Source organism: Thalia democratica, chromosome 3, assembly GCF_965202585.1.
Source record: "Thalia democratica chromosome 3, ktThaDemo2.hap1.1, whole genome shotgun sequence".
In the NCBI taxonomy this organism is placed as follows: domain Eukaryota; kingdom Metazoa; phylum Chordata; class Thaliacea; order Salpida; family Salpidae; genus Thalia; species Thalia democratica.
This window is the reverse complement of record NC_139167.1, coordinates 56,719,386-56,741,007: the sequence shown is the minus strand read 5'-3', so window position 1 is coordinate 56,741,007 and position 21,622 is coordinate 56,719,386. Positions and strand designations below refer to the sequence as shown.

General features: G+C 26.7%; 2 protein-coding genes across 2 annotated transcripts; both read right to left on the bottom strand.

Moving 5' to 3' along the window:
- Positions 1–2,955: 2,955 nt before the first annotated feature.
- Positions 2,956–3,288, bottom strand: LOC145832440 (SCAN domain-containing protein 3-like). Its single transcript, XM_082939754.1, has one exon. It carries the CDS (start codon positions 3,286–3,288, stop codon positions 2,956–2,958), a length of 333 nt encoding a protein of 110 aa, XP_082795880.1.
- A 4,075-nt stretch (positions 3,289–7,363) lies between these two features.
- On the bottom strand, positions 7,364–18,895 carry LOC145832751 (lysosomal cobalamin transporter ABCD4-like). The gene is made up of 14 exons (XM_082940089.1): positions 18,764–18,895; positions 17,793–17,923; positions 14,947–15,086; positions 14,321–14,563; positions 13,493–13,598; positions 12,730–12,891; positions 12,346–12,437; positions 11,459–11,647; positions 10,971–11,031; positions 10,258–10,536; positions 9,466–9,593; positions 8,411–8,502; positions 7,749–7,864; positions 7,364–7,543 (listed from the first exon to the last, which is right to left on the bottom strand). Exons 1-14 carry the CDS (start codon positions 18,885–18,887, stop codon positions 7,478–7,480), a joined length of 1,929 nt encoding a protein of 642 aa, XP_082796215.1. The 5' UTR covers positions 18,888–18,895; the 3' UTR covers positions 7,364–7,477.
- Between the last annotated feature and the right edge of the window lie 2,727 nt (positions 18,896–21,622).

Below are 21,622 nucleotides of genomic sequence, written 5' to 3'. Positions count from 1 at the left end.
ATAACTAATAAAAAAATTAAATACCTTAAATAATACTTTAAAAATATATAAAGATAATTAATACCTAACATATATGAGGAATTGATACAGTTGTAACTATAATTTCTTAAGTAGATGGTTAATCTTATACAGAGTAAGAAAATAATCATTTTGTCTATTATATTTAAAAAATTAAAACCATTTTCTTTTTAAATTTTTTTTCAAAAGAAAAAATCAGGTATTTGTGTAATTCATGTAAGCTATTTCTTGACAAAAAAAAATCAGGAGTTTTGGGTATTTTAAAAATGAAAAGTACTAAGTACTGTTGCATATAAACTCACATACTTTGAAAGATACTCTTAGAAAAGAAAAAAGAAAAATTAGGTGAAAATAAACAAGACCAGCTTAGTTCTAAAAGAGCTTATAAAAACACACTTTTTAAAATGAAGTAGCTCTTATGTTACTACATTTATTTATAAGTCTTTTTCATTAAGTTTTTAATTTGAATTCTAACTTTATTACATATAGATATGTTTAGTTTATGTGATTTTTAAGTTTTAATAATTTTTGCCTATGTAAAAATGTATTTTGCATTTGAATTTAATGTTTAATGATACAACATACTGTACCTATAAGATAAAGCAACATAAAAGATACTTAGTTAAAAACAATTAATAACATTGGAACGTATACTGTATTAATTTATCGAAACTCTTTGAATTTTAAAGTACTATGAGATTCATAAGACGAAATAAAATTGATAACAAAAAAACGGAAATCTGCTTAAATATTACTTAGTTATCTAATTTTCTTTTATTTTTTAGAAGTAGCACAGACTTCATAAAACTAGACTACTACGTCCCGGGAAACAAAGTTACAAACTACAAATTTGTGATTAAAAGTACAAAAAAAAAACATACTGATGAAAAAATAGCGACGTTTTACTTCTTGCTATTAACATTAAAGTTTTAAGTTACAAAGCTACTGTAAAATGACAAAACGTAGTTTAATTTTTTTTTGTTTATTATGAATTTTTTTGCTACACTATAAAGATAAAAACAAACATTCCTTTTTAATTTCTTAAAGTTCTTCTTTTTTATTTACAAGTATTAGTTGTTTAAACTAAAATACTTCAAACTTGTACGTACAAAAAGCTTGTGTATATTTAAATCAGTAGTTTGCAGTTTTTAATTTAATTATTTTTGCACTGTTTACTTTCCTTAGTATCTAAATTTTATAAAAATTTTATTGATAATGTTAGAAAAATATATAATGGTATGCTAAAATAATTTTAACTGTTTTATTGAGATAAAAAAATAGTTGTAAATCCATACAAATATTACAATTGTTAAATAAACCTAAATATACTTACTTATTATTTTTTAGCTAGTATAAATATCTTTACAATGAACAAAATTCATCAAATGAAACCGGTATAAGAGCTACTGGTGTTTGTGAAGCTAAAAAAGTTCGCAGAAATTCTGCTGATACTCACAGCATTCAAATTATAACGTTGCAAAATTAAGTAAGGATAAAGCAACAAACAAAATTTATAGAAAAATTTTGAATACTTTAGATCAGTGCTTCGGAACCTTTTTCTTTTGGCGGAACCCTTTTCCAAAATTCAACTTTTCTGCGGAACCCCTAATTTAATTATACATAAAATGTTTAATATAATATTTTCTGCAAAAAACAAAAGAATATCAGAAAAAACAATTTTTTTAGCAAAACTATATCATTGTTAGAAATCATACCAATTGTAATAGTATTAAGTCGGGTCAAACTCAAAGTGCGCCAAAGGCAATAGGAATTTATGATTCTACAATAAATAAACGAAAAACAAACATTATTAATCGCAACGTCATAAAAATCTTTCCTTGCATAGTAAAAACAAAATGAGAGCTACAAACAATAATGAACATGAACCTAATCGAACTCACAGATTACTGTAATAAACGGGTAAGATGCCTAACGAAAAATAAATAAAACAAATTTAGTGCGAAACTTGAACTCGTCTCTTAGCAATAAGCATGTCAATGCGCGGCTGGATTTTGGATAGACTGAGACGGAGACAAACAGATAAGGTTGGAGTCAGCATACAGTTCCTTTGCTTCGTTTTAATGTTTGTTACATGCGAAAAGCCGGACTCGCAAAGATAAGTGGTGGTAAATGGTAAAAGAAATTTTATTGCACGCTTTGCTAAGACGGGGTACTCTGAAATTGCCCATATCCAAAAATCTAAAAGCTCCTTCCCTTTGAAACTCAATTTTAAATTGCTATCTTCAGATAGTTGCAGCAATTCGTTTTCTGTATCTGTAGAAAGATTCACTTCTTCTGAAGCAATATCACACATAAAAGGATTCAAAACCCATAAATTTCCGATGCGAACATCTTCAGGAAAATAATGTTGAAACTTTATAGACAAAAGATCAAGGTGGTTGTATATTTCCTCAAAGAAGTTGAATTCTATGCATTTTTCATGGGTCTCATCAAACTGGTGAAACATCGCAGAATTGCCATTGCTAACCTTTTTCTTCCAAAAGTTAATTTTATTTTTAAACGCCTCAATCTTGTCTATCATGACAAAAATGGAATTTCGCTTCCCTTGCATGCTTAAGTTCAAATCGTTCAATTCCTCGAAAATATCGGTGAGATATGCTAGCCTGGCCAAAAAAACATCATTTTCAAAGAACTTCGCTAATTCTGAGCCTTCATTTTTAAGAAAGGTGAACACCTGCTTCTTTAATTTAACGAGACGAACCAGTGTCCGCCCCTTCGACAGCCAGCAAACTTCGTTGTGATAAAGAAGTCGCAGATGGTCAGCATCTAAACTTTCGCATAGGTCTTTGAAACATCTGGCCTTTGTGTCACTTTTCTTCATAAAATTAATAGTTTTAATCGACGCTGAGAGAACTTCTTGTAAACAAGAAGGAAGATGTTTTGTTGCCAAATTTTCTCTATGTAAAAAACATATATTCATTTAGCTTCAACTGCTTTATCCTTCATTTTCCTCACTACACCATTTTTGAACCCAGTCATAGACGCTGCACCGTCATCACATTTATTCCACTCTAAACCTTTGCTGATGAAATAATTTTCGACACATTTCATTACTTCAACAGAAGTTGTTTTTGTGGGTAATTCTCCATAAAATAGTATATCTTCGTTGAACTCTTCCTGCCCACAATATCTAACAAAAACGAGTAACAAGGCTTTGACGCTTACGTCAGTGGACTCGTCTAGTTGCACAGCATAAAATAGACTGGCTTTTAATTTCTCCAGTAGTTGATCCTCTGTATCGCTAGCCATCTCCATGACCCTGGATTGGATGGTGTCATTAGACAGAGGAATTGTTCTAAGTTTTTTAACAACTGCTTTTGATGCAACCTCCTCTCACAGATCAATAGTGAAAGGAAGGGCAAACTCCTAAGCAATAGTGAAAGCCTTCTTGCATATCCCAATTCTCAATGCTCCCTTATAACTTGCCTTTAAAATTGAGGTGAAAGGGTTGATGGATGATTTCAAAGCATTCTTTTGCAAAAAACAAGGCATGTGCCTTCTTTTTAAAGTAGTCCAACTTTTTAGACTTACTGTCCTTATGGAATGCATCTTGGTGCCTTCTCAATTTTGCTGGTGCTAATGATGAATTTGCCAACACTTTGCTACAACCAACCTCAACACATTGACCTTTCTGTTCTCCCCCACTTTCAATCACCACAAAACCATACTGCAGATACTCATCATTAAACTTTCTAGTTTTACATTTAGATGAAATACTACCAACATCTGCACTATTGTCATACTTTCTTTTTAAAAATATATCCATGCTAAAATAGTATGTAAAATAAAGTCTGAAAAAAGTAAAACATTCCATTTGGTTATTTCAAAATAAGAATACTTCTAATACTGATTATAAAACTTAAAATATCAAATTTTTAAAAGATGGTTTTGACCAAGGAAGAAAAAGTAAACCTTAATAAACAACGTAAAAGTTCATAAACACATTTTTAAATTTCCGAGAAAATTGAATTTTAAAAATGTACGGTCCATATGTTTGCATTAGAAACTTTTTACAAAAATTACAATATCTTAAAACTTAAATGAAATTTTTAAATTCTATAAAAACTGGCGTGTAGTTTATACTTGGAGCTTTCATATAAGAATCAATATTATTTTTTGTAAAAAAATAATCATGGACGCCCCTCCCCCCTATGGCCTAAATATATATCAGAAGCTTAAATTTTAAAAAAGATAACAACTTTTAATAATGTTAATAGTAAAAATTATGTGCTTTCCTTAAGATGTGTTTTTTGCATTAATTTAAACAAACAGTAATGTTTCAACAAACAAAAATGTTGCAACTAAAATTACATAAAAAAACAACCTTGGTTAACCAAATCATTATTTTATATTTTTTATTTTAAAATCATCAATTTAAAAATAATATAATTTTTTGAATATTAACAGTTTTTTTTTCATTTTCTTTAGATATTTTTAAAAAATTAATATCAAAAAAAAACATTGAGTTATAATAATTAAACAGAAAAAGCATTTAACACTTATAGAACAAAATTTAAAACTTGGCTAACACATAGACATTTAAACATTTTTATCATGTAAATTTTAAAAATTATTTCAAACTCAATTTCTGTTAAAATTTTAAAGACCTTGCCACAACTTTTAAAAATTAGAGTATCATTTTTTATCATATAAGTATAAAAAAACTATTTCAAATTCAATTCTGTTAAAATTTTATAGGCCTGGCCAGATTTTTTTTAAATCATAGTAGCATTCTTTAAGTAAAAAATAAGCTTTGATACATATTAAATTCAAAATCAAGCTGATAGACATCCTTTAAACATTTTTACAGCATTTGAAACAATATAATATACCAGAAATAAGTTTCTGATAAAGATTTTTTATTTAGTTTTATTGTATAAACATTTAGAATTTGTTTTGATTGCTTCTATATTGTTTGCTTTAGTGATAATACCAGTATTTTCATGACTTTACTAAAAATAGAAATTCAAAAAGTTTGCAAAAGTTTGCGCAACCAGGACACCTATTAACAATGAATACCCATTAAAACTCCTACCGCTAGATACACACTAAGCAGATCAATGAATGCTATAATTATATATGTTTTCCATTTTATGTGTTCCATTTTTTTTTTGAAGTTTTTAATTTTTTTTTCTAATTTAAAACTTCTTTTTTAAATTTCGAAAGGCTTCGCGGAACCCCTGAAAGGCGTCACGGAACCCTAGGGTTCCGCGGAACCCCATTTCAGAAGCACTGCTTTAGATGATTATGTTCAACCACGTTAGTTTTTTATAATATTTATATACATCAATTGATATTACAAATACTTATTATAATCCTTTGCATCATTTTTTTATTATAATGTAAATTTAATGCTGTAAATTAAGATTAAGGTTTTTTTTTTTTTTAATTGTTAAATTGACAAATTAAATCCATAAGCAAAACTCATTTTAAAGGTTTCTGTAAATTTCATGTACTCCCAAACAAGAAGTCAACGTCTTAACTTAAGTCTTACTTATAAACAAAATCTTTCGGAACAAAAATGCGGAATTTATGATAGTTAATCATGTTAAAAAAAAACAATAACTACCAAGATGTTGGTATACAGGAATTTTTTACTATACTTTATCAGATATCTAGTGTTTATAACTTATTATATTATCAGAATAAGGCTTTAGATTATATCAACCGTTGGTGTACTTTTTATATCTGAATTTTGAATGAGATTTAGTTTCAACCTTTTGTTATTTTATAACCAATTCAATAGAAGAAGCAAATTTTTTATTGACTTTATAAGTTTAAAAAAATTACTTTTAAGGGTTTGAAAAAACTCAGGATGTCCATAAACAGTTTTAATTCTTAGATATAGTTTTATTTTTCTTCTTCCATTTAATTTTCTGCATTCATTAATGTAACATTTGTTGTTATATCTCAACTGTACAAAATTTAAAGCTTTATTTTAAACATTTCAGTTGAAAATGCTATAACTTCGTTTTTCACTTTAGTCCTCACCTGTTAACTAATTTTCTATCCTTTGACTGAAAACATCTTTTTATATATCCTTTTATTGAAAAAATAAACTAAATCGCTCAACTAGTACAACAATTAAAATTAGATATTGGAATCATAAAACAACCATTGACAACAAAATAGATATAACGCAGATTTATGAAACTTAGGAAAAACAAACAAAAAAATAGACTTGAAATAAGAGATGCTTTGCCGAACTGAAAAATAACAAAACTTATAAACTACTCAGTTTATAAAAAAATTGGAAAATAGAAAGTTAGCAAATAATTATCGCTAAACAAAAGAAAACTAAACACAAAACAATTTATCAATTTTGCTGGATTTAATTAAATAAAAATATGTAAAACTTTTTTTTTTACTTGATAAAAAAAAAGTTATAAAGGTCTATAGTAACAGTATTACAGTAAATAAATAACTTTAAAAATAAATATATTAAATTAATATTAGCTTCAATATTTATTTGTACTAGTTAAGTTGTTAATAAATCATTATTGTATATTAGCTAGTTTCTTTTTAAAATATATTGCTGTTGTCCATTTTTTCAAATTTCAGTTTCACAGTATATGTTGTAATAAACTTAGGCTTGTTTTTATAATAATACTGTTAGCTAAAACTTTTATTCAAACATACTTTTTATGTAATTCTTTTAGGTTAATATTTTAATAAGTTACGCAGAAAACAGCAGATGAATTGAATTGTAAATTTGGTGCAAGAATGATGAATGCTGTGACACAACTTAGAATTAATTCAAAATAAAAAACTTAATATGTTGATAGTGCCAACAACTTAAACAAATTTCACCTATTTATATATACTTATATCTATACATACAACGTAAATTTACTAGAGCAACAAAACATATGAAAATATTTATTAACACTAACACTAATGGAAAGGTTGAATTAAAGTTGCGATAGTTCTGATACTTTTATTGGCAATATTTTAAACAAAGCATGCAAAAAACCTTACAATTAATTAGTATCAGCTAAAACCACACAGTAAATAAACATACATTTAGATCTAATAACACACATAGAGCATAACAAATATTTTGAAATTATTTACTTAACAGACATAAAAAAAAACTATGCAGCATTAAACACTTAATAAAAACTTGCATTTGAGTAATGATTCATGCAATATACTAAGCTAAGAAAAACAATGAATTATTATAATATATCGACTACTAAAATAACATATTAACAAAATCACAATCTTTAAAAAACGGTATATAATTAAAATTTTTCCTAGAACTTGATTCATTATCTAACATTAAAAACATGAAACTAAACAAATAATTAAAAATTTTACAGATCAAACTAAAAGACAAACAGTATGGTGTGAAAATTTTGATGACAGAACAAATAAAAGTTTAACAATTTAGTGTAATTTAAATATTTGTGTATTTCTTCAAAAATGTTGAGTTTTTTTATTTTTGAATGTTTTCTAAACTCCAATTGCCATATTTTCCTATTTTCAATTCTACTTCGTGGTGCTAAATTTCAATTTATTATTATTATATAAATTGCTTGCACATGTTAGTATATTTTCATTATAGCATATATTATTTAAAAAAAACTACATAAGTAGTACAGTATTACTAAAAATCATAATTGTATTATTTACTTTCTTGTATGATAAAATATTTTTCTTAAGTTGTGTATTTTACTTTTCATATTCTTTGAAACATAAAAACTTACCTTTTTCAGGTTACTCCCGTGAGCAACAGTGATGTAAGTTATCTGTTTATGACGTAACAAGTCAAACAGTTTGTCTTCAATTTCACTGCTGATACCACTCGTTGGTTCGTCCATTACTGATAAAGTTAGTACTTATATGTTTAACTTTTTCGTAGGATAATTAATAAAAAATAACTTAAAGACACACTTTGTAGATAAAATATAATTAAAATTTAAATATAAACTTTGACTACAACTTGTAAAGGTAGTAAATTATTTCGGTAGACTGAGATTGATTTTTAATAAATTAAAGAATTAACTTAGCTATATTAAATAAGGTTATTCAAGTTTAGTTTTTAGAATAAAGTATTGGTCATTTTAAGCAATTTATTTTAACACAAGATCTTTTTACTTTACCTCATATTTACTCTTAAAAATCATATTTGAATACATTATAAATAGTTATTTTTATTATAAACAAAAAAAAACATATAAGTTATAATATTGTTCTCAAATGCACCAGTTAGAATTTTAAACTCAGGTACAACAAGATGAATACAAACATTTTGTTTCTAATAAACTCGTTATAAAACAACGCTTAACTTTATCAAAAATCCTTCACATTTACTATTTAAATATAATAATTCTAAGCTTGCTATGTCATCTAACGAAATAAAACAAACCAGCCAACTGGGGAGAGTGATACAAGAGTCTAGCAAACGACAACCTTTGAACTTCGCCTGGCGACAGCACATTCTTCCAATTCAACTCAGATCTAAATGTTATCATTAATAATGTGCATGTGAATAGATTTCAAGTGAGAAACGTAAATTTTAAAACCATTAATATAAATTACATTAATTAATATAAAAATGGATTTTATCAAAAATCGGTTTATACTTTCAAGTTTTTAGAATAAAATAAAAAAATCATAACAATTTCACTGATATTTATTTTGATAAAACAACTAAGCAGCTACAATAAAAGTTAGTTACTGTAAAAAATAAGTTCAATGGTCTAGTAAAATCTACGAACAGTTGATTATACAGCTTATTTTTAAATTGCTTAGATATATTTTTTACAGAAACTAAATACACTTTGGTCATAAGATTTTTCACTTAAAAAATATGGCTTAAATTAATTTATTTAGCATGTGAAAGTTGTTTATTTACAAATGTAAATACTACTAAACGCTAAGTGTTAATTACAATTTAAACGTCTGTAATAATAAAAAGACCAAACTAACCTTAGTTAAACAATCATATAAAATTATTAGTTTAAAATAAAGATAATTTACTTCTTATTTTATTCCAAGTTTTACATACTTTAACAAATCATATGTAATTTGTATAATTAAAAACTCTTAATCCATGTACAAGTTCAACAAAAAAAAATTAACAGTCATATTTTATTTGTAAAATCAAACATACATTTAAAAGGCATTTAACTCATTGATGGTTGAAAAAATTTTATAAAAAAATTCACACACAAAACTCAACCACACATGAAAAAATAAACTTACACAGAAATCGGTTTATTAACAGGATAAATACTTGAGCGTCAGTTTTGTACTTTACTTTAATCAAAAAATCCAATCGAAAAAATAAATAACATCTTCTTTGAGTTGGAAAGCAATTTTAAGAGAAAATTCTTTAAATTACAAAAAGCTCTTAATTGTAACAGTTACAGCTCGTGCAAATGTGACTCCGTGCATTTGTCAAACGTTCATATAAACTACCTGTGCTGAAGACCACCGTTTCTTTCCACGCATTCTTTCAACCCGACGAGCTCAACGCACTCCCGTATCAACTCGAAGTTCGCCTCTTCAGACTGTTGCGCGTACGGTTTCGAAAGCGGGTAAATCACCTGTTTCGTTAAGCGTACTGTATTTTTATTAAGTAAAAAAACAGTGTGTAGCAGGGTTGTGTAGCAGGTTTTTTCCAATTTTTTTCAAGGTTTTCCAAATTTCTTCCAGGTTTTTAAAAGTAAACATTTTTGGGTCTATTTTTAGTTTAAAGTTAAGTCTAAGGTAAGAAACTGTGTTAAATAGTATAAAAACAATGAAAAGATAATGTAAAACTACTTTAAATATGTTTTTTAATAAAAAAAAAATTTGATGATGACAACAATTTTATTTTGTATGATAGATTTTTGAGTCAAATCGAAATTTTACTACTGAACATGTGAAAATTGTTAAAATTCCAGGTTTTTCAGGTTTTTTAAGTGAAATTTGTTCGAAATTCCAGTTTTTTCAGGTTTTTTTTTCAAAATTTCTCAAACTCCAGGTTTTTCCAGGTTATTTTTTCTTAAATTGCCAAATTCCAGGTTTTTCAAGGTTTTTCCAGGTAAAGTGGCAACCCTAGTGTAGTTTTTTGGTATCTGTAAAATAACTTAATTTTTTTTTTTCATTTTTCAAAATAAGTAATTAGTTGTTGGAAAGTACCATTACTTTGTAATTTTTAATTTGCAACAGATTAAAACTGATAAACAACTAAATAATGAACATTTCAAAACTTTTATTAAAACAAACTTGATCAAGAAGTGTTCCCTGGGTGAGGAGGGTGTTTTGTGGCAGGTAGACGACACCCCTCGCCCCAAACTGCACGTTGGCATGGAAACCGCCACTGGAGGGCCTCCACAACCCCGCCATCACCCTCAGCAACGACGACTTGCCAGCACCTGTCTCCCCGCTCACCAGCACGTTGTCATGGCGACGCACGGTGAAGTCTAGTTGACTGATAATCTCGTCACAGTTCGCTGATTCTGGCGCGAAATTGTCTTCCGTTTTGTTCGGCAGGCCGACAGTGAGCTTTTGAATGTTTTTTTTTTGTATTGTATTTAGGTTTAATTTTTGATCAGTTTTTTTAGCGAAAAACCTTCCAACTTAGAAAAAAATAGTTATTCTCTGTGTTTGCATTAATACTTTTTAAAATTTTTCTTGTTAAATAAAAATGCTGAAATTGTATTTCAAGCTTGACACTAGATTATTTTCACTCAAATATTTTTAGTTAATGAAATTTAAAAATATATTCTTTAAAATCATTATACATGTTTTCCAAGTAATAAAAATTGGCAACAGTGTTTAACTATAAAAAACTTAAGATATGTTAAAACACTATAAGATCCAAGAGACAATTACTAAAATTTAAGTACTGTTATTTATTTTCAAAATTTTTGACAGTTTTTGACTTATACTGATTAAATACATATCAATAATGTTATAATATTTTTAATAAAATTTACCTGTGTCGCAGAACACAATAAATCGGGATGACCAGCTGAAGGGTAAAAGTCGTCTACTCCACTGTAAATAAATAAATTTAAAATGATAACAACTACAAACATTATGTTTTGACTTGAAAATTCATGAGGTCTGTTCAAAAATTAAAAAATATTTGCTTAATGGTCAAAAAAAACAGCTATTGCGAATCTGAAGTTTAAAATTGTTTGACTAATTTTACACTGTTACAGAGAAGTAAGATCAAAATTATGAAGGACATTAAATTTTATATCAATTTATTTACTAATAAAATGTTTTAAGGAAATAATTAATAGATTTGCAATAACTATTTTATAACATTCTAAATAATTTCTTAAATTTTATATTGTTCTATTTACTACTTTTTTTGAACAATTTAATGGAATTGCAATATTTATTTCACTCAACAGTTGTGAACTGCAATTTCCAACCAAGTACAACCACCGAATTCATCTTACTCAAAAACACTAACTTGTAATTTTCGTAAAAGTCTTCGAAGCTGTCGCAGGTCAACGGCAGCAGCAAGTCGTCTTTGTTGAGATCGTCGTAAGAAGGAGGGGGAGGATCCGAGCACTCGCTCTTCGTGGGAGTGGACGGAAACGAGTGGTGCCTCTTCGCTCTCTTTCTGTTCTCTTCGACTCTTTCTAACAGCTCGCCCAACCTGAAATGTTAAAGTACTTAATATATTAATATTTTTAGAAATAAACCTAAAGTGTGTTCGCCAAAACAAAAGTTTTTACAATAATTTGAATTTACAGAGCTCAAGTTGTCACGCAGCCGTATTTGATACAAAAGTTGAGAAAGCTAATGTTTTGGAAAAAAGTAAAACAAATACACTTATTAAAATTTGGGAAACAATTAAAACTTTAACAAGTGCTTTGTTTAATGTAATGGCGCTATGTTTTACTCATGCTATTTAGTCCATGACAATCCTGTGACCTTTAAGAAAGCTATTTATTAAGAAAAAATATTCAAACGAAAGTCGAGTTTTCTGAAATATATATTGCTAAAAATCAAATTGTTGAAGCTATCTTTTATTTTCAAAATCATCCCTTGCAATCTTGTGTAAACTTTTACCTTTTATCTCATGTATTATTTAAATAAAAAGTTCAACTTCTAAAAAACAAATTTCATGTGAGCCAAGGTTGTTTTGCAATATATTACTTTTATTTATTTTTTAATCTTACAAAATTTGCTTAAAATAAACTATAACAAGTAAGTATTTAAATTAAAAACTACAAAATAAACTGTCAACATACTTTCATTAAATTGATCTTCATAGACTTAGCATAAAAATAATGCCAATCTCTTATATAGATATTTTATTTTGTTTATTCTAATAAAATAATAGTAACAAACCTGTGAGTGTTAGTGGCGATTTGTGTGAGAGTTGAAGATAAAGCGATCAATTGGGAGAAGCAGTAGATGAGATACATGCATAAGAAAGAGGTCTGTTGGTAGTACAAACTGTTATAAAAATAAAGTGATAAAAAGATAATATATCGATTAATTCAAACAATTTATTTTATAATTAAATATGAATATACCTCAAGTTTAAATTTCAGAGAAAGTATTTAGTAGTTCAAAACAAAGCTAAAGGTTTTTATTAATATATATTGTAACAAAAAATAGCTGTTTTACTTGTTTTAAAAACTTTGTTTGTTTTTCTTTACTGACATAGAACAAAAGTTCTTAAGTAAAACTCAAAATAACTTTTTGATTTTTTTTTAACAAACAACCGACCTGGCTGATAATTGAGGCCATCTCAGCTGATGTGAGGTGATCGTACTTGCCGTTCAAGATGGGAATTGCGAGCACGAGGTATGAGAGTATGGAGCCGAAATAATTGAACAATTGCACTGAGCTGTCCAGTAAAAATTTTCTGTTGTACAGCTTGTTGAGTACCTGAGAGAGAAATGTTTGGATTATAAAAGTAAATAAGTTAACTTATTTTATTTTACTATAAAACTTTTATTATTTTACTATTATAATTAAATAGTTTTAAAAAGTAAAGTTATAAACAACTTAAGATTTCTACTAGTACTACTAGTTATAAAGTAGTTTAGGTACTAAGTTGATTCTTTAAAAAAGCTAATAACGCAACACTAAATATATAAACCAGGGTTCCCAAAGTAGGCCAAGTGGCCCCCTTGGAGGCCATTACATAAATTTAGGGGGCTAAAGGGGAATGAGATCATAATTTAAAACTTAAACTAGATGATTTGATCAACTCCGAATTTGATGATTAAGAGCAAAAAAAGGTCTTAGGCAATTTTAATGGTAGTTTTTTGAGAAATTTTGTCAGAGGGGACCATTTGAAAAAAGTTTTGGAAACCCTGATGCATACGTACTTACTTGCACGATAAATAAAAGGAAATGCTATAATATGATTGAATAGCATTAGTATTAAATCAAAAGGTAACTTTAAAGCTTTACATGTAAAAATAGCAGATCACGGAAATAAGGCGCCTAAAGTCTTTTAAAACAAGTAGTAAATAATAACAACCTTCAACAAAGCACCCAAAAGTTTGTTACTTTTTTCTCGCTCAAACTTTGAAGCTCTGAAGAATGCCATTGATTCAGCGTTGTTACGAACTTGTAAGTGCTGATACCTGTGACGTCATAATAAATTATTAATAAGTTGTGTTTATCAATCAAATACATAATATTATAAAAAGACTTTAAGGCGTTATACAGTTTAAATAACCTTACTGTACCGTTGAACAAGCTGGTCGATCATAAAACAGACTTTCTTAGTACTGTGTACTACCAAATATAAAACTTAACAAATTATTTGATTGTTAATTTTCGCTATATTTACTTTAACTTTTTTCAAATGTAAAGAATCAAATGTCATAGTATGTTCTATAAACTACCAAACAATACTAATTATTTATATATTAAATATTGTGGAATACTGTTAAAACCATCACTGCTGCACGAGGTAACACATTATACGGTCATTTTTTTTAATTTATCACTTTTAGTAACTATTCTTAGAAGCTTTGGACTGTCATAGTACAATATAAACAACCAAAAAGTTAGGTTACAAAAACAATTGCTTTTTTTCGTATGAGAACAGAGTTAACCAAAATATGAAATTTGTTTAGCGAATGAATTAATTGTTTTTTTTTTTACGTTTACAAGTCATCGTCATGAGTAAAAAATAAATAAATAAAGTTAAGCAATGAACTGTCGTAGTATATTCTATTAATGAACAAAAATTCAGTTTACAAAGATGGTGGGAAAATTTAAAAAATCTATGGGAATTCCTTAACAGTACAACATGTAAGTAACACAACAAATGGCAAAGTTAATTTCCTACGAGCACAACCTGAAGTCGCCCTCCTTGACCTGCTGCTTGATCTCGCACCTGACCACGGGGTTCATCAAGCACTTGTTTACCAGCGTCCCTCCCACAAAGTACGCGTATATCGACACCGGGCCTATCCACGTGGTCTTGCTGAAGCACTGGTACGAGTAGTAGGAGATGGTGAACGGCAGGACCACCAGCGTTTTCAGGTTGTCGGTCCACTTCTGGCAGAACTCGTCGACGTCTTTGGTCAGCCGCTGGTCACTGGAATGGTGCTTGCGTGTTTTGTTATAGAAAAGCTAAACTGTTGTGTAAACGATAATTTATTTTAATTCAAAACTTAAAAGTTTAAACACAACGAATACAATCCAGCTATCAGAATGTTATTTTTAAATATAAAAGTCAAACAAACTACAATAAGTTTTTAATATGAAATTATTAGTAACTTGGTTTCAATTTATCCTAATTTTTCCAATACTATACTTATATAAGATATAGGCTATTTAAAACTCTAAACACAAATAAATTATCAATACATTGTTATAGCTGTCAACAAAATACAGTATTATTTAAAAAATAATTCTTTTGATTTTATTTTTCCCATTGTATTATTTTCAAAACAAATTGTGGCTAATTTAAACACAAACCAGTTATCAATGTCGGCGTTGATAACGTTGAGCTTGTAGTAGCTCAAGTGGCCGTAGTACAAGTGGTGGAAATGTACCGTTATGTTCCTCCTCCAGCACAAGTACAACATTCTGCCCGCGTACGTCAGTATGCTCTGCAACTGGAAATTTGTTTTTAATAATGGGTAAATGTTGTAGATTGAGTTACAAATTAAGGTTTAAGAAAAAGCAATCAGTTATGGTTGAACTTTACTTCGTTTATTTTTGGTTATGATCTGCAACTGGAATTTTTTTTGTATATATGAATTAAGGGCTGTTAGGTAAATGTTGTAAATTAAGGGCATAGGGGGGTAAACACAATTTTTTGGTTTTTGATCTTATTTTATATAGTTTTTACTAAGCTCTAATTCGCTTTTAACAGATTTAAAAATTCAAAATAATTTTTGAGATATAGCCGGTCAAAGTTGGAGGCAACAACAGGATCCTTATGGGAGGCGCAAACTATAACGGCAAATAATTAGAAATCATTAAAAATCTGTCTCCTCCTACGTTTTTTGAGTAACTACCTTAAATTTTTAGGAAATGTTCCTTGCATTATTTAGAAAACTCTGTCGGAACACTACATGTTACAAATTACAGTTTACAGAAAACAAAGAGTTGTGGCTGAACTTAAGAGAGATCAACTAGTAGATAGTCAAGATTGTCATCATGTAATTCATCTCAAATTAATTAAAGTTTAATAATTTCATTAAAATATACAAACTTTGCTGAAGCAAAAAAAAAAAAAAATTAAGATGCTCTTCAACAAGAAAAAGTTCTTGAAAAAATTTTTGTGTAAAAAAACTTCTTGGGAACTTTTAACTTTTGGTTAGACAGAGGTCAGCAGTCTGTTAGAAGTAAATTGCCAAGTTTGCTATAAAAAACTTTTAGCGGGCCGCACTTTATAGCAAAAAAAACCTTCTGCTGACCAAAGTTAATAAAAACAATTGTAAAAATCAATAAAAACATACTATTTTAAACCAAATATGTCAAAAAGTATGCAATAACAAAACACTATTATTAATTATTAGATTAAGAGTCTGCTTGTAAATTAATAAAAAACTTTTTTCAATGTTTAAAAAAATATATTTTTATAACCGAAAATCAATCTTAAAGCCACATTTTTAGGTATTTGTTGTAATTTAAGTAACAAAATTAGAGTTGACAGAAAGCAATTAGTAACGGTTAAACGAATACTTTTGAGAAAAACAAATTAGAAGAAAGTCAAAATTGTCATTAAATATTTTAGATTAACCTGATTTAAGTTTGTTATTTACATTGTACTTTTTTTTTTAATTATTAAAACAAAAAACTAGAATAAAGTAGTTTTTGACTATAACCTGACTATGTTAAATGTTTTTGGCATGTTTTAATTATGCTTTTATTAAAAAAAAAATGTATGACGTATGCTAATAAAAAAGAATTAAAGTAGTATACAAGCAGTATACTATAGAAAGACTATTTTTTTAGCAAATAGTCTTTAAAAAAAGATAAAATAACTTATATTTCATAATATAACAATTAATTGCCATGAAATTATTTACAAAACAAAACTTAAACTTACACATTATTAAATTTAAAACACTGGTTTGTAAAACTCAATATATTTAGCAGTGTGTGTTAAGAATACAACATTGAAAATAAAAATATTACCTAGTTGAAACACATTTATGCAACACTTTTGGTTTTAAGTTGCAAACAACATAGCAAAAACAGCATGTAATAGTACAAACAAAAACAATTTCAGTAAATAAAAAATTTACAGTATTTCAATCATAAAGTTTGTCTTTATAAAAAACATTGATCAAATTACAACATAAATTTTCATTATTAGTGGCGTTTAAAATATTTAAAACATACAACAAAAATTATATAAATGCACTTTTTATCTTAATTAATTTCAGCTAAGAAAACTAATTAAAATACATTATAAACATAAAAGTATTACAAAACATGGATGTATAGAATCTACTTGAAAATATTTAATTTAAAAAATGGAAACATAAAAATTTAAAAATTAAAGTTAAGTCAATAGAACGAATCTTCCAACTAATTAACAATATTCTTGCTTGTAATGTCAAAAACAGTTTAAATTAAGTTTCTTAAAATTTTAAACATTAGTCTGCTATTGTATGGATTAAAACAAACAAGATCTTTTATTTAACACAAGTAAAGGTAAAGACCTCATATCTAACAAACATAAAAGTTGCGTGGTTTACACGTTTGAATGCTGTTGCTCAAACAGTTATATTGGTCAAACCTCTAGGCACCTAGAAACCAAAACTAAAGAACACATTCCAAAGTGTGTAAGTGAACATATTAAAATTCAGCCAAAGACAATTAGTATAGCAACTTCAAATGCAATAAATAGATCTTCAATATCAGAACACTTAGTTAAAAATCCAATTTGTGGTAAAAGCTCTACTAAAACGAAATTTAAAACATAAAGAAGTTGTAAAAACATTTTTGACCTAGTCAAAACTGAAGCCATATACATTAATTTGAATAACTAAAGTTATGTTAGCAGAAATATTTTGATTATTCATTATCCTTGTTTAGTTATTAGTGCTCTCATGTTATACTTAATTATGTTTATTTAGAACTTTAATTACTTTTCTGTTTAGTTTTTAGCTTGTTTTACTAATTTCTGATGCAATTATAAGGCTACATAAGTTTTTTTTTTTTATAATTGTATCACACTGATGAAAGTTTGTTGAAATATATTTGTGTGAAATAAAAGTCCTTGTTTGTTTTTAATATAGTCTCTTAATTAACTTTAAACCTTAAAGTTAGTAAAAAAATCATAAAAATATCGAAATGAAACAAACCAGAGCATTGAGAACAATGATGCAGCTGGCGTAAATTGCAAGACCGCTGAACTTGTGACGGTTGTTCTTGTCGCTTAAAACTTCGATGAATTTCGCAGGCACCAAACCAACATAGTACACTACAAACTGTACTGTAAAAATATTTTGTTAAAGCTTTTCATTCAAAAAGCAACAGTAAAGTTTATTATAATTGTAGTTTTTTTAATTTAAAATAGATTAATAGTTTAAGCCAGTGTTTTCGAAAAAACTTTGATGAGTAGTTGAAACATTTTTAAAGGGGTAAAAATTAACTTATGTTCAAAGTACGTAGTCTGTTGATAGCTCTTACAAACACTTATTATTCTGAATAAAAATACACAATTATATCATAGTGTTAGTAATTTGATTATTAATATTTTTATCTAACTAACAAAGGAGCACATATTTTTTGCTAGCTTATGTACTGTAACCACCTATGACTAACTTATGAATTACTGATATAATCTATAGTGTTCTGAACTTTCATTTTTGTTAATTATTTTTATAGGACTTTGGTATTTGCCTAAAATAAATCTAATATATTATTGTCAAGAAATAGTGTAATAAAAATTTTGAAGCTTTTTTTCAAATGAAAACTAAAAGTTTAAAACCAGTTTTTAAAGTATACCAAAATAATGACAGTTATTAGTTGTGAAATACTGGATCAATCTAGACAAAACTTATTTTGGTTATACAAAATATCAAACTGATAGAAATATTTACTTAAAACTTTAACTTTATTGTGCTTGCAATATTAATACTACTAAAAACTTTGTTAAATAAACTATACAACATATAAGCTAGAAAATTATTATTATTGTTCTCATCAAAAGTTTCAACTTTTTAAAGAGTAGCAAAGTTATTTTACAGTATACATCAAGAAAGTTAAAACTAATAAAAATATACGTATTATAAAAATATATATAATGAAAAACTGAACAACTTAAACTAACAAATAACTGATAAAGCAACAACAGATCCAAAAACAAAGTTAGATTTCCTGTTTGAAACTATTTTAAACAATTTCCATAATCTTTTTAGAAATGTTGTGTTCAAAGTATGTGATGCCATTATCATAAGAGCTTTTGTAACATAAGTCTGAAATATAAGTGTTGATTTTTGTTACTATAAGTATAACTAAATTTTAAGATTATTTTTACAAAATTTTATCAAATTAAAAAAACAGTTTGTGATATGTTTTAAATTAACTTACTTTTTTGAACAATTTTTTTTAACTTAGAAATGTTTATTATTTTGTTATACTTCACACGGTTGTAAATTGTTTAGCCACTGAAACCTGGTAGTGAGTAAAATGTTTAATTTGCACTAGTATTATTATTTAAAATTATACATTATAAGTATTGGACTTTGATAGTAAAAGTAGGTTATTAAATAAATAAAGGTTAAACTTTTTTTTATAGTATAAGCAAAAACTTTATTTTAATCAATTACAGACTAAAAACTAAATTAAATGAAAATATTTTTTTTTATAAATAATTTAGCAACCAATTGTTTTAAATGGTTATTTTAAACTCAAAGTAAGTTTTTAGATATATGAAACTAAGTTTGATAATTTATGAGATTCTCTTTTTAAAAGGCACAAGCGGAGAAAAATAAACATGCTATTTCATATAAATAATATTTCCTCCTACGGTATTAAGTACTCATTTCGAAACTTTCTCAGCCTGATTTTTCATTAAAAAAAAAGTAATTTAAGAGACTTATGAATTTCTAAATAATTAATACGATTAAAAAAACAATTAATTTAATAAATTATTTGATTATACTTTTTTTTCATTTAAAACTATTGATTTAGTATTTAGCATAACTTTCAAAAAATTTAAAAATTAGATGTTAGTAATATTTTCAACCGTCTGATAAAATTGGTCATTTAATTTTTTTTCTTATACTTTTGTTTCAAAAACTTTTTACAAAACTGACTGTGTCTCATTAGTTACTGAAAGTTTATTTTTCTATAAAAAGTATCTTTCAGTTTGCACTTGTAGTTTTCATTTAAAAGCCAGCATTAATTATTATTAAATAAAATTGTTGGACACTTTTATGGTAGGATAGTCAATCTTTGAGGCATAAAATACCCTGAGTGATTATTAACAAAACTTGGTAAACACAATACATTAAAAATTATTTTGAGTCCTTGGAACAATTACTTTTAAGCTAGTATGCATATAGTACACTTTTAATTGCAAAGAAGATAATTTGAAATGAAAACAAAAGCAAAACAGTTTTGTTCTACTCCTCATAGGTATTAGTGATTTGAAATTTTTAATACAACTTTAAACAAGGTTTTTTTAGAAAAAACTAGTTGACTGCTCTGCACTAAATTTCTATCAGAAGTTTTAAATATTTTAGATGTTGAGAAAAACTGATTTTGTATATGCACACTTGTATACTTTTTAACTCAGAGCAAACCTGTAAATACTTACTTTCATACTTTATGTTTACATAAATCTTTTTTTTATATATACAGGTAAAGCTAGGAACAAGGCAAAAACTTTTAAAGAATAGTTAAAATCAAACTCACAAGCATAAAAAAATAAAATACATAAAAAATCAAATTATTTGTATAGAATCAATTCATTATAACTCATTTAATATATAACAATAATCTAGCTTTAGTTATTGAAAAATTCTTTAAATTAGCTTAAATATCTCAAAAAAAAACAAAATAATATTTAGTTTCAAGTTTGTCTCTAAACAACTCAAAATAGACTGACTTTGTTGTAAGCCTGCAAAGGTCTTAATTTGTTATCTTTGTAACTTAGTACTTATTTTCTAAAAATGATTATAAACAACTATAATCTCTTACTAATGATTATTCTGATATGTGTAACAAAACTTATATAAATAAAATATAATATGAATGCTTCAATAGTTTTATAATTACTTTCATATAAACTGTTTTAAAGGGGTAGGTGTCAAATTTGCACAAGCGTACAAAATTTCACAAAGATACTTTTGCACACAGATACTTAATTGCAGAAAGACAAAACTGCATAAAGTGTCACTTTTGCATGAAGACACTTTTACACTATCAGACAATTTTGCACAGGTGAAATTTTTTATTTAATTTTTTTTTTTTTGTTAATTTAATTTAGTTTTTTTATTTATTTTATTTTTCTATCACTGTTACCCATAACCCTTACCCTCAGTTGGTAACTTATTTTTTTAAACTTTTTTTTACTAACACTGTTACCTCTAACCCTTATCTTTAGTTGGTAGATTTGTTTTTAATTATTTTTTTAATTTTTACTTGTTCATTTTCCATTTTTTTTATAATATTTCTTATTAGCTTTTTTTTTTACCCAAACACTATTACTCTTAACCCTTACCCTTGGTCAGTAACTTTTTTTTTACTTATTTATCTTATTTTTTATTTTTGTTTTTTTACTCATGTGCAAAATTTTAAATAATTATGTTATACTTCTTTATATTTACTATTATAGGAAGGTTTTTATACATATTTATATACCATTTGCAACTTATTATTTAAAGATTACTCGTTTTGTTTTATATTTTATTTCACAAGGCTCTTAAAAACTATACTAGTTCTATTTTTAGTGGTAAATGTTAAATGAATTTGAAAAACTTTTTGGTTCGCAAACAGTTTAAAGTTTTGTGAAGTATAAAACAAAATGAGTAATAAGTTGCTAATGGTATATAAATACTTTTATATGTGTTTAAAAATATATAAAATTTTGAATAATATTTTTTTTTTTATGTTACTTCTTATCTTATCAACACTTCATTATCTCACAAACAAAAGTTGCACAAAATTCTAGTATTCTCTGTGA